Raw genomic sequence first — 14,516 nt, forward strand, 5'->3', positions numbered from 1 at the left:
GACCAGAAGGTTCCAGCCCATGCAAGTTAGAGCACAGAAAGCATTCAGGACATCTAGGGCTTATGAAATAGTTCCAGCCATACACTTCTGATGGCAGGGTGCTTATCTTACACAGGAAAGTAAGAGACCACTGTAGACACCATACTTATGCAGGTGGTGTATAAATGCTCATTCATCCACTGTCGGCACTGGTTTACATGCAAAAGGAAACTCCCATCACAGAAAGACAGGTGTATTTCATTATATCACTGTGTGCACTTTATCTGGACAAGAACAATATGCATACTGGTTACTTGGGGGAGTTTTTTTGCATCCAGCAATTTGACACATCCACAGCTCCAGCTATAAAATAGTTCCTTTTGACGTAACGACAACTTTTTTTTTCCAGTTATTAAACGGACTTGAAAACCCAACGCACATTCCCTGGTGACTAAAGAAATGGGAGAAAGAGATTGTTTTGGCTCTGCTGCCCTGTTTCCTTTTGGTAAATTCAGTCTGTACCCCATGTTTAAAACCTACGCATGGCCCATTTCACAAATAAAAAAATAATGAAATGGTTTCATGACAAAACAATCAAACAGAAGAAAAGTGTGCAATCTAGCACAATGGCTTTCCAAGAAATGTCAGCTTTTGAGGTGACTTGGAAATAAATCTGAACAGAGCTTGCTGGATGCAGAAAATAAAAACACAAAAAATAAAGAGACCGACGGAAAGAGAGAGGGAACAGCCATCACATCACACTAATGAGGTCGTACTGCACCTTCTTCCTGCTTTTGGCTAATTTCTGGGCCATCTGCTTAGCATGGAAGAAAGAGAGATAGAGGGTCATGGTTAGAGAAGAGAGACAGAGACTTGAATCAAGCAGGGACAGCTCTAGTCATATGCTCCGATTCAGCTCAAATCGGCCCCACAAATCACTCTCTTGCTAGCTTGAACACTGACAGTGCAAAACTGGCTAGAATACGAAGCGACTGGTCCGTCGCCGCTTCTGAAACCGCATGACATACAAATTGCACAACAGCCTGCTCTGCTATTCACAACACTCTAGCGATATAGTGAAAAATAATGCTCTGGTAAGTTGAAAAGATAAATCCACAGATAACAGCCATGAAAGAAAATGATGATTAAACTGAATGTGCAAAAAGTACTCTCATGGGGCAGAGTAAGAGGGAGGAGACATGGACTTCACTGAAAGTTAGCAATGTGGGTATTGACATCCATAGACATGTGAAGGCCTGGGCAAAAAAAGGGATTAAAAAAAACAAAACTACAAATATTTTAGTGTGGGTATTGATATCCATAGACATGTGAAGGCCTAGGCAAAAATAAAACTACAAATAATTTCCCCCACAACGGTAAAAGTGGGAATGGGGAACTGTGCACTATTTTTAATTTCTCCACTTTCATCCTTTAAATATAACAGGAACCCCTCCTTCCCACCAAAAAATTCTAGCATTTTTTGTATGCTTTCACATATCTTTGAATGCCAGGAGATCTTAGGGAGGGCTGTCATTGATCACCGCTACTCATTAGCAGAACTGATATATTCCCTCGTAAAGGAATGCATCACACATGCCTAGATAGAGATTTATTCTCAATAAAATTTAAAAGATGTGGACTTCCAAAAAAAAAAGTCATATAAAATAAGAGTCTGATATTAAATTAGATGAGAAGGGAGAAAAAAAAAGTAAAGGAAGTGTGCATTATTTATTTGACATGTCACCATAACTAAAACACAATTTTAAGCAAAGGCTTCTAAAAGATAAATGCATTAAAGTAGTCAAAGAGAAAACTGTCAGGATATTTGTCTACTGACAGACAGGATAAAGAATATTATTATTATTTTCTAGTTCCCTCCTTATCATCCCTCTTGTAGATACTGTTAGATAAATATTTATTACTGCAATAACATGAATTTCTATGAGCCACACATCAACCACTGACATTCACAGAATAAAAAGCCTTATTCATTTTTCTAGGCGCTGAGGGACATTTACAAAATATAAATGTGTGTGTATATGTGTATCTATCTATCTATCTACACACATATATACGGTATAAAACATAAAATTTAACAATTTATATTCTGCCTTTTCCAACCATTATTGTTAAAAGGCAAATAATAAACCATATGACAAAATAATATTATTAATTAAATTACCATATAATCACACAGCATGTAAAACAATATAAAAACATGTTTTTAAACATCTTAATCTAGGGGTGGGCCATAACTCCACGACGAATATGCATGAGACTGATTTATTCAACAGATCTCATGTATATTTATTGTGGAAATCTTGAAAACCTGACTGGGTTGTGGCCCTTGAGGACTGTGGTAGCTCACTCCTGTCTTAATCCCTCCCACACAACAGTTGTAAAAACAACATCCAACCCATCCATATATCACATTACCAAACTTCAACTAAAAGGAAGGGCAAGCAATTTAACTCAATATACTAAACTGACCAAAAAGCTACAGGGCTTGACATTCAAAAACAGCTGAGCTCCAAAAATTATGTTTCTAAATTAGGCTCCTGAATTTGTGACCTATTTTCAGCCAAACTTAGGAACCTAATTTTTCAGCTGAAAATTCATTTGAAATTTAGGAACTTAATAGTTATGGGATAGAAATGCCCAGCTATAGAACTGCCCCCCAATTAGTTTGAAACAGAATAATAGAAACAACTAGAAACTAAGGGTTTTTTTTAAACTAAAGGTTAGCTCGAGTTATCTGCAGCTGATCCCATTTTATTCCTATGGGCTTCCTCTCATTTGCCATTTGAGAATCATTAGTGAGGCTTTGTAAAAGAAGCCCTAAGAAAGCTCAGGAAATAGGATTGAGTGTTGGACACATGACATCTATCATTTTTCAAAGGAAGCAAAATAAAAAAAAACTAATGCTGTCACTACATTCTCTCTCAGCAGTGGAACATTTCTCTTTTAGAAACATTTTTGAATACCGTAATGGAACAGGTAATGAGACACTAATCTAATGGCAAGAAACAAAACCATGCTAAAATCAAGGATGTAATGCTGCAGAAAATGAATATGTAGAGGTCGAAAGTCAAAGCTCAGAAGAAACCAAAAGAAGGAAAGTTGGTATCAAACAACCCACAATGGCCAGCAGGTAAAATTCAAGGTCCGCTGATGCATTATTCAGGGAGCTTTCAAACTGCTTCCCAACATGGCTGCTTCTTAAATTGGTCTAAAAAGCAGTATTATTGTGTGTGTCTTCCTTCCTATACATCACCAGCCTTTCAGAACAAAATGGCAAGCATCACTTTCCTCTCCCCTTCCTGAAGCATTTGTATAGGTTCACCATCTGCTCCCACATAGATGTCACACTTCATCCCTTAAAGCACTGCTGTCCTCTGCCCCCACCCCCCAATAACATCTCAGCACCCCACCTATTTCATCCTGTAATCAAAACTAGCCTTGCTCATCCCAGCCCTCTATGTCTCCTCACCCCTCCTCCAAGTCCTTTTTTTCTGGCTCAACAGTTTCCTTCTATTTCTTTGGATGTCCAGCTCAATATAAACTGGCCTCTGCTGTGGAATGGTGTCATAAACCTTCATTCACAACTACCTGGGGTTCTTAGCTTATGTTATAAGCCAAACAATCCTTCCCATTCCATTGACAATAGAAAGGAGCTTCCTCTAGAACCCGATACACATTCACCCTAAACCAGTGGCGTACCAAGGTGGGGGTGGTCTGCCCCGGGTGCACACCGCTGGGGGGTGCCGCAGTGCGCGCCTGTCAGCTGAATTCGCTAACTTCGCTGCAGCTCCCTCTGCCCCGGAATAAGTTACTTCCTGTTCCGGGGCAGAGGGAGCTGCAGCGAAGTTAGCGAACTCAGCTGACAGGCGCGCGCCGCAGCACCCCCCCCCCAGTGGCGTGCACTGGGGGGGGGGGGGGGGCGCTGCACCCGGGGGGGCGCTTCGGCGATCCGCCCCGGGTGTCATGCAGGCTAGGATCGCCACTGCCCTGAACCTAGCCAACAGAGGTCATCATGATGTGATTGCCGAGTCTTGCTCCCTACTCGGGGCTGCGAACAGTACCTCCATAATATCCTCACCCAAACTCACACCAGGAAGTAGCTGGGCGCGGAACTGAATCTGGATCTTCTATACTGAGCGCTGACACCTCCCAGACTTTTTCCATGCTGTCCATCCCCTTTGAACTAATATGCCACTACGGCATGCCTCTTCTCTCTCCACCTCTGAAGTCCTGCCTAAAGACACACTTTCTCAGAGAGGGGGCTCCAGTAATTTCAACCAACCCCATCCCTAATCCATTGCTGCAACTGCCCCATTCTCAAATCTCCTATCTCCTTCCCACTTAAGACCATAGGCTTTTTGGGCAAGGACCACCCTTAGCTACTGTGCCTGTGTGACTTGGGCAGATCACTAATTGTATCATTCTGTTGTTCATCTCTGTTTATCTTGTATTGCCTATGCAACATAAAAGCAAAAAATTGTAATTCTTGCTCTTCTCAAACATACAAGAAAGTGGACCACCTCCAACACCCAGGGGCCCTTTTACAAAGGCATGTAAGGGCCTACGCGTGTGCAGTGCATGTCAAAATCGTCATTACCGCCTGCCTGGCTAGCGTGTGCGCCTAGTGGTAGTTCCAAGTTTGGCAAACACTGAAAACTCACAGTACAAAATAATTTTCTATTTTCTTCCGCAGAGGCATTCCCGGCAGTTGCCGCGCGCTGGACAATTTCTGCGCGGGTAAAGCATGAGCCTTTACCGCTACATCAATGGGTGGCGTTAAGGGCTCAGGCCATTAATAGATGCACGCTGGTTTTAATTTTGCCACACGTCCATTTCCCAGCCCCAACCCCCACCCCCCCTACTTTTTTTCCACACGTGGTGAAGAAATGGTCCAGCACGCATCCAATACACGTGCCAACAGTACCGCAGGCCACTTTTTGGCACGCCTTTGTAAAAGGGCTCCGCAGTTACTTAAGTGAAGTCTTCATCTCCCCAAAACTGCACAAAAGTACAGTACTGCTTTCATGGCTATGAAACCATGGTCAACAGGCTGGAACATGATCATTTTGTCAGCAATGTGCCAGCTCAGGATCTTGGGCCCTCCGCAAGCCTGCCTATTCAATCACTTTCCATCTGTACTTTAGAACACAAATCAAAACTCCAAAATGCCGACTGACCTTGATCCTGCTCACCGCCTCCTGTGCCTGCATCATTCGCACATTCTTAGAGGGAGTTTTGTCTGATAGAAGCTGGGTGGAGCCAAGGTAATTGGCAGCAAAAATGATCCCATCAATTAAGTCTTCTGGGTCGCAAGGTCCAGGAACTAGGAAACAGAGAGAATTACTGGGCAGGTCATGTTATCAGAGAAAAGAGAACACGGGGTGACCCATTGCTGAGGCAACTGAAGGTATAAATATCCAGCAGACTGTGTTGTATGTTTTAAGGCACAGGTCAGTAGCAACGTGACTCACACAATAAGGGCAATTCATTTACATGCTACTTGCATGCATAAATGCACAGAATACCAGCACTTTTGCAGGTAAGTGGACAGTCATGTGCATATTAGAGTTGCACGGGGACAGAAATCTAGCCCATCCCCATGGAGAATCTAACCAGTCTCCACTGCAAATAATCTCCATCCCGGCCCGCCCAGCCCCTGCCACACCGCAGTCATCTTGCTCCCCCCTCCCCCCAAAGAAAGATATCTGCATGAAATCTTTATTTTTATTATTTTGACTTATGAAAACCACTTGTCCCTGAAACATGTTCAAAACAGAATAATCCATTTGTACAAAAGAGATGAGGTGAAGATGTGAATCCATGTGCCCCAATGAAAGGAGAGTTTAATTTTATTTCCAATCTTTATAACTCCAGGCTTCCCAAGGCAGATTACAATGAGCCCATCAGTAAACAGTATATCCTCAGTGAAATTTGGCCATGTATTACTGTATTGTATAGAACAGTGAAGAAAAATTAGCATAATATACAGCCTTTATTAGTGCTTTTTCTACCAGCTACAATACGTTTGAAGCTGTTTTAGTGATATTCAGTTTTTATTTCATGATATTTGTATCTACATATGGGAAGCTTTTAAATAAATTAAAAAGCTGACAAGTTAAAAAAATCTTTTGTACTCCACCTTTTAAGGCACTATCCAACTGGAACAGCTTCTGACTTTTTACAGATGGACCACACAGAGACAATCCCTTATTTCTAATAATCTTTTGCTATTGTTTTCAATACCATTTGCTATTGTTTTGGGTGAGCCACTGTGGCAGCAATATCCGTCTACTCGATTCAACCCATATAATAGGCTAGATAGCCTCGTACTATCTCCTGTTCTCAATCTAACCTCCTTTTACCTTACCAATCTTTTTTCCCTGCTCCCTGCACCCACACTCCCACCCTTTCTACAACCCCCTCCTTCCCAACCACATACATACGAACGACTGCATTCACCTCCCCTCCAGCCCTGGGTGCCCTCCCAACACATACCTCAAGGCACCCTGGTGGTCAAGTGGCTTCTTTGGGGCAGAAAAGATCCCCACTCTTTCCTGCCTGCTGCCACTGATCCTCTTGCTGCCGCTGCTTGTTTAAAATGGCTGCCAAGACTTCAAGCGGTGGCCTCGAAAGACTTCCGCAGGCGTCTTGCCAGGCCGCCGCTTGAAGTCTCGGCAGCCATTTTAAATGCGGCAGCCAGAGAATCAGCGGCAGCAGGCAGGAAAGAGCGGGGATCTTTCCTGCCCCAAAGAAGCCACTAGACTGCCAGGGTGCCTTGAGGCATGTGCGGGGAGGGTACCCTGCGGCTCGGGGCAGGGAAAGCAAAGCTGGTTCGCCGTACGGTTCTGCGGGAATCCCGCAGGACCTGGGTTCATCCCTGCGAACCTAGGTCCATCCCTGCAGGATTCCCGCTATCCCCGTTCCCGTGCAGCTCTCTAGTGCGTATGTGTCAGCAATGCAATTAAGCACTATTCTGTGACGGCACGTGAAATTGGCACAGTGTGGAAATGCAGAGGGGCATTCACGTAAGTGGGACATGGGCATGCCTCCCACTTACAAACATACCGGCCAATATTCAAAACCATTTAACCAGCCAGGAATGGCACCTGGCTGGTTAAATGGTACGTAACCGGCTATCTGCCAATATTTAGCGGGAGATAGCTGGTTATGTCCCGCTGAATATTCCCGGTTAGCATTTAGTGGATAGCCGGTTATATAGCACAATATAATTGGCTATCTGCCGATTTTCAGCGCATCCCTGGCTAAGTTTGGCGGCCAAATCTGGTCATGTCTATAGCAGGTCTATCTTTGGCTGCTATAACTTAGCTATGTTCTTAGTGGACAAAAATAAACCAGATATTCAATGCTGGTCTCCGGAAATGGCCCGGCATTGAATACCCGGCATCACTGTTGACTGCAGGGGTTAGCTGGGCTAACTCCCGCGGTCTGAATATTGGCCCCATAACTTACAGAATACTGTACTTGCTACACTCAAGGCACCCGCAGTTATACCAGGTATATGGCTGGTGTAGCTGCGGCTGCCTAGATTTTAGATATGCTGATGTCAGGTATGCTAGTAATCTCCAACGGATTCTAAAATAGATGTCATTATAGAATAGGATCTCACCACATAGCACTGAACACCTAAAAGGAGGCACTCACTTACTGAATTGCCCTTATTATGGGGTGCTGTATACTAACCTATCCATGATACTGTACATGCATGTGTAATACACGTCATTAAAACTTTTATTTTCACAGCTCATGAACGAGAGGATAAGTTTCCACAATAGTAGCAATATTCAACTGAACAGTAGACCTAAACTAAATGGATAGTGCTGGTCTGGTCACCATATTATCGGTTTACAAAGATTAAACACTGCAGCTTTACTGATATGCCGTGTCACTTCTTCAGCATGCCAGGAGGATAATTTTCTACTTTACTTTGAGAAATATCTGGAATGATCTGATTGCACAGTGGTTTTTGCTGTCTCCATCTGCAGGGATATCAAATGGCTTGCAGTTCTCTCTGAATCTGTCCATATTATAATTGGGGGGGGGGGGGGGGGGCGTTGTAGGGTCTCACAAAATGTAGAGCATACAAATTAAAAGCATTACTCTCCATCTTAAGTCTCTCGGACATTTTTAATAACTGTTGGAAGCTCCATTAAGCTAATATTTAAAATCTGCACATCACAGGAGTCAGGAAGGGAGGTCCATCTTACATTTGAAGAGCCTCAATCTTGATAACTTAAATTTAATGATATCGCTCTGCAGGGAGCTTATGAGCGCCAGGTCTAGAGAGAGAAAGAGAGCGCTGAAGCTGTCTCATGAGCTACAGGTCTAGAGAGAGGGAGCTGAAGCTGCCTATGAGTACCAAGTCTAGAGATAAAACTAAAGTCATCCACGGGCACCAGGTATACTGAGAGGGAGCTGTAGTCATCTATTAGTGCCAGGTCCGGAAAGAGAGCTAAAACAATCTATGAGTGCCAGGTCTAGAACTGAAGCCATCTATCAGCACCAGGTCTAGGGAGAAAGTTAAAGCCAATATTTCTTTTGGGGCAACCACCGATATTTAAAAAAAAAAAAAAAAAAGTACATTTCAGGAATGGATAATTGTTGCCAGTAGAGAAAACAATTTTTCTCTGTTGCCGCCTGTGACAAAAATACCTTGAAACAGCACTCCTTCTGTACAATGATTTACATCAAGACAACCAATTACCACCAATACTCTATCTCAAGGCCACAATCCAGTCAGGCGTTTCATAATGAATACACATGAGATCTATTTTATACAATAGATGCAGTGCATGCAAATAGATCTCATGCATATTCATCTCAAAATCCCGAAAACCCTAACTGGGCTGCGGCCCTTGAGGACAAGGTTGTCCAACTCATCATCCAGTAGACTATCAAAACATAACAGCAAATTGCAGGAAATATCATAAAAACAGAGACCGCTCTTATGTATTGCTCATAATAGGGCTCATTTTCGAAAGAGAAGGATGCCCATCTTTTGACATAAATCGGAAGATGGACGTCCTCACAGTCATCCAAATTGGTATAATCGAAAGCCGATTTTGGACATCCCCAATTGCTTTCCGTCGCAGGAACGGCCAAAGTTCAAGGGGGCGTATCGGAGGCGTAGTGAAGGCGGGACTTGGGTGTGCCTAACACTTGGATGTCCTCGACCCATAATTGAAAGAAACAAGGATGTCCCTGACGAACACTTGGACGACTTTACCTGGTTGTGTTTTTCTTATGACCAAAGCACAAAAAGGTCCCCGAAATGACCAGATGACCACCGGAGAATCGAGGATGACCTCCCCTTACTCCCCCAGAGGTCACTAACCCCCTCCCACCCTCAAAAAATATCTTTCAAAATATTGATTGCCAGCCTCTATGCCAGCCTCAGATGTCATACTCAGGTCCATGACAGCAGTATGCAGGTCCCTGAAGCAGTTTTAGTGGGTGCAGTGCACTTCAGGCAAGCGGACCCCCCCCACCTGTTACATTTGTGGAGGAAAACAAAAAACAAAAAACATTTGTGGAGGAAACAGCGAGCCCTCCAAAACCCACCACAAACCCATGTACCCACATCTAGGTGCCCCCTTCACCTGTAAGGGCTATGGTAGTGGTGTACAGTTGGGGGTAGTGGTTTTTTTTTTTGGGGGGGGGGGTTGGGGGCTCAGCACACAACGTAAGGGAGCTATGTTCCTGGGATCAATTTATGAAGTCCACTGCAGTGCCCCCTAGGGTGCCCGGTTGGTGTCCTAGCATGTCAGAAGGACCAGTGCACTGGAAATGCTGGCTCCTTCCACGACCAAATGGCTTGCATTTGGTCGTTTCTGAGATGGACATCCTTGGTTTCAATTATCGCTGAAATCAGAAATGACCAAGTCTAGGGACAACCAAATTTAAGGATTTGGACGTCCCTGATGGTATTTTCAGAATGAAAGATGGACGTCCATCTTGTTTCGAAAATACGGGTTTCCCCACCCCTAGATCAGGACGTTTTGCGAGGACGTCCATATTAAAACATGGACATCCCTTTCGAAAATGCCCCTCTACATCTCCTTCAAGTATACTTTACACTTCCACTGCTGGCGTCATGATTGTTGCAGTTGTTCGGGTCTTACCATGTCTGAGTAAGTGGAACTTACTCAGATGCGGCAACACCTGACCCACCGCAACAATCGTGATATTTTGGGTCTGCTGAGTCCTTCATCCTGTTTTCTCTAGGGGTGGAAGTCTCCCAGCCTCAGAAAAACAGCAAGAAGTCTTGGTAGCCCCTATCTGTAACCTCCCACTAAAGGTAATTTGATAGAGCCACTGAGCCTCTCTCAGTTTGTCTAGGGAAAGAAGGTGGTATGTTGAGCCACTGTCTTGTTCTAGGGCGGCTGAACATGGGGAGAAAGACAGGGCACAGAGAGGATAAATAGATAATGGACAAGGAGAGAGAAGAAATGTCAAATGGACAGGATACCCTGGCAAAAGACAGAAAAGAAGACAGACATAAGCCAGAGACTGGGACCAATACGATTATAAAACCGAACAGCCAACAAAGGTAGAAAAAGTGATTTTATTTTCTATGGTGTGGTTAGACTATGTCAGTTTTTTGGAATGTACATGAGAATGAAATATAACAAATAATGCTAACTGTGCTGATTTTCTAAGCACGGAATTCTAAAAGAGATAACAGGTCATATTTTGCATTTAAGTGGCTGTGTTTGAATTCCTTGTGTCATTACTAGGTGCTGTTTATTTTTAGTTTTCATTTGTTATGTACATAGAAAAGTGTTTTGGTTCATTGGGAACTACTTATTACGACAAAAATGAAATTTCTACACAAAAGTGGAGATGTTGCCCATACTGATCACTCTCTGGGAAAATGAAAGAATTTGACTGGTCACTACGGGGAAGTTCTTCACTTCTGTAGTGAACTTTCTTTTCTCCTGTTTTTATAAATAGACCCACCTGTAAGCTCATTGTTCATTTTCACTCAGATTGTACCAGCTGTCAAGGGGCCGGACAGTTTATATGGGAGTGAAACATAACTGCGTCTTGTTCTGAATACCATTTCCAATGATCTGTATGAGTTTTATATGTTGACAAGTTAGTTAACTGTTTAATAACAAGATGTCCATTTGAAAATCTCTGCTGATCGGACCGATCAGTGGTCAGGTGTACTCGGATGATACTTGTTAGATTTAGGAGGTACTTGGCTTGAAGAAGTTGGGAAACACTGTTGTAGAGGACACTGTTGTTATTTTGACTAGATGAAAGAGTGAACGGGGTGTTACTAGAAAAACTGGGGCTGGTGAGGGAATATCATGAGAGAGAAAGGACATATCTTTGTTCCCTGAAGGATGCCTGACAGCAGTCTTAGGCTTCTTAAACATGTCAACAGGCCTCTTTCATGAGGCTGGTAAAATGGACAGTAGCTGTGCTGGTAGAAGATGGTGACTGTAGAAGCACCGAGGGACTGCAAAGGTTTCAAAGAGGGATTAAAATAAAAACATCTGTTCCTACTTTGGTGGTGGGGGGGGGCGGGGAGGTGTGGACTTGGAATTCTTTCAGTAAGGATGTTGTTATTTCTGATCTTTCAAAAAACAGAAATGTACGTATCACCACCTCTTCCCCCAGTTAAAACCAATACATGAAGAACATAAAACTTTCTATTAAATACCTCTACCACTCCCTCAGAGTAGAATGTATACACATAAAAGACACACAGAGTTCACTGTATACTCATGCATTAACGTCTAATGAGACTTTTTGCAATCAGAATTGCAGCATCACATCTGTATTTATTACACATCTTTGGTATTATTGTACTTATAGCAACAGTGTCTCAATTATAAATTTAAATCTTACCTTCAACATATGTAGGGAACGAAGCCAAGCTTTTCCTTGACTGCAATTAAGACAAATAGTGTTTCAAACCAAACAAAGCACGCAGAAAATGCAATAAATGCATACAAAAATCACATAGTAAGTTATGGACAAGAAATGTCTTTAGTCAGGAGAGATTGAGTGCACTCTCACATCAGTCATCTTTACAGGTTATTAGCATAATGAACAGCAGTCTGGTTCATTAGCACCTCTCTATGATTAGGGAGATCCACATTAAATATTTAGGTTGCTGTTATCAAGCTTTGGCGGAATCTAGCTTGGAGACTGCTCACAAAGGTAAGAATTGCACCGGCAGCAGCAAAAGATCCATCCATGAGGTGCCAAACTTGAAGAGAAGCAAAATGTACTTTTTCAAAGCAGTTGAGATTTTGTGTAACACAAAATTTTTTTAAAAACCTTAAATACTGCAGAACTAGCAGTTTTATTAACTATAATAAGAGGGATGTCTACTATAGCATTAATGTATGCAGCAGAACCATTAATACCACACTGTGAACTATATTTTCTAGTTTCTTATACCAATAAAGTGTGTCTGTTAAGGTTATTCCATCAAAGTGACTGTAATATGTGCAAAACACATTTTCAAATTAAAACAATTATGAATTCCCTAAAAAGAATTATTACTGAAAGGCAAATTCCCAGCATAAGTGTTCTTGGTAATGTTTTCATGTATGATGTGAGACAGTATCTGATTTCCACCGGCATGTATAAGTGCCAAAACTCAATCCTATGACAAGGTCTAAGTATTTGGAGAAGAGACGTGACATGAAGAAGTTTAAAAAAGGTTTGCATGGCTTCCTAAAGGAAAAGCCCATAGACCATTATTAAATTGGACTTGGGGAAAATCCACTATTTCTGGGAGAAGCAGTATAAAACGTTTGTACTTCTTTGGGATCTTGCCAGGTATTTGTGACTGGATTGGCCACTGCTGGAAACAGGATGCTGGGCTTGATGGACCTTTGGTCTTTCCCAGTATGGCAATACTTATGCACTTATGTACTAACTCACTAAGAGTATTCTGTAAAGCAGTGTGCCTACCTTCTAACATGCACAGACAAAAAAAGGTGTGGTTACAGGTGGGGAAATGGGCGATTCATGGGTATTCTAAAATTTACGCAGGTAGTTATAGAATATGTCCCTGTGCGACTAAATCTATGTGCCGGGATTTATGCCAAGTTTTGTTTGATGTAAATGGAGGAACTGGGATATAGACTAAGCATAGTCTATATACCGAGTCTAAATCTAGGCACCGCTTATAGAATATGCTTTCTGCGTGGATTTTTTAGGTGCCTTATATAGAATCTCCCCCTTTGTATCATTTTTGTTTACAGTAGCTAACTGAACTGACTCCATTGGAACTTCTGATGCCACTAAAGAGGCCTCATGTAAAGTCATGCTAAGGGTGTCCATTATGTTGAGACTCGTGCAAGTGCTTTTTCTGTTACGGGGTCACTGTTGTGGAATAAACTTCAAGGTCATTTGAGACCATGTGCAAATGTTTCTCAGTATAAGAAATATCTGCAATCATTATTTTTGCAAGCTTTTTGCATAAAGCATGGTATACAATGTTTTTGTTCTTAGGTATACATTGTATTACTGTTTGTTTTAATCTTTTATGCATGTTTTTATTGTAATTTGCTTTGGTCCAAGCAGAATATAAATGATTAAAAATAAATAGGTCCTAGTGCTCTGAGAAGGAAGAAAACCAAGGGAGAACAACCTCCACAACTAAAATTCCAAGACAGAATTTGGATTTTTGCCAGTTGTCTGTTGACAAGGTGGGTTTGTTACACATTTAAAATTATTTATTTATTTAGTATTTAACTCATTCTTTTTCCAGTGGTAGTTCAAGGTGAATTACATTTAGATACAGTAGGTATTTCCCTAGCCCCATAGGGCTAACAATCTAAGTTTGTACCTGAGGAAATGGAGGATTACTGACTTATCTGAGATAAGAGCTGCGGTGGGATTTGAACTGAGCTTCCACGTTCTCAGTCTGCTGCTCTAACCATTAGGCTGCTGAGAGGGTGGGGAGAGATGCTGAAAGAGGGAGTGTAAGGGGCAGGGTTGCCAACTCTGTGGTTTTCTTGCACAATTGGGCAAGTTTTTGTTTTTGCTGGGGCAGTCGCGGGTTGCGACTTTCTGAGTCAGTTTGGTTTTTTGGGATGGCCACTGCTGGTTTCTCCTTCCGGCTCTCTACTGTCGCTCTATTGGTCAAATTTGGAGCCAGAATGAGGCTTGGTTCTCAATTTGACCAATAGGAGGATGAGATGCGTGAGGAGGTCATCAGTTGACACTGGACTTTGGGGGCCAGTTGGGAAGGGAAGCAGGTGAGCAGATGCTGCACCCATGGGGTGGGAATAAAAGCAGTGGGGAAATGCTGGACCTGGAGATAGGTTTGGAAAAAGGGAGCAGAGAGGAAATGTTGGAACTCTGGAGGAACAGCTATATAGAGAAAGATTGTTGCAGCAGAGTATATTGATATTTCAACATTTACTGTGGATGTGCTATCATTTTTTAGTTCAGAACTGCATTTTGGTATACCTTCCTGTCTACTGCTTCTACTGTTCTTGAGTCTTTGCTTGGCAAGATGTTAGTGA

At 42.5% G+C, this 14,516-nt stretch overlaps 1 protein-coding gene across 1 annotated transcript in view; it reads right to left on the reverse strand.

Moving 5' to 3' along the window:
• APBA1 (amyloid beta precursor protein binding family A member 1) overlaps positions 1-14,516 on the reverse strand; it is a 294,305-nt gene that overhangs the window by 46,700 nt on the left and 233,089 nt on the right. Inside the window, exons 4-5 of the mRNA XM_030193850.1 lie at positions 11,878-11,917; positions 5,178-5,323 (exon numbers count right to left, since the gene is read on the reverse strand). Of these exons, the coding sequence (XP_030049710.1) occupies positions 5,178-5,323; positions 11,878-11,917 (186 nt within the window). The remainder of the gene's footprint in view (positions 1-5,177; positions 5,324-11,877; positions 11,918-14,516) is intronic.

The sequence above is a fragment of the Microcaecilia unicolor genome, chromosome 2, assembly GCF_901765095.1.
Source record: "Microcaecilia unicolor chromosome 2, aMicUni1.1, whole genome shotgun sequence".
Taxonomy (NCBI): Eukaryota; Metazoa; Chordata; class Amphibia; order Gymnophiona; family Siphonopidae; genus Microcaecilia; species Microcaecilia unicolor.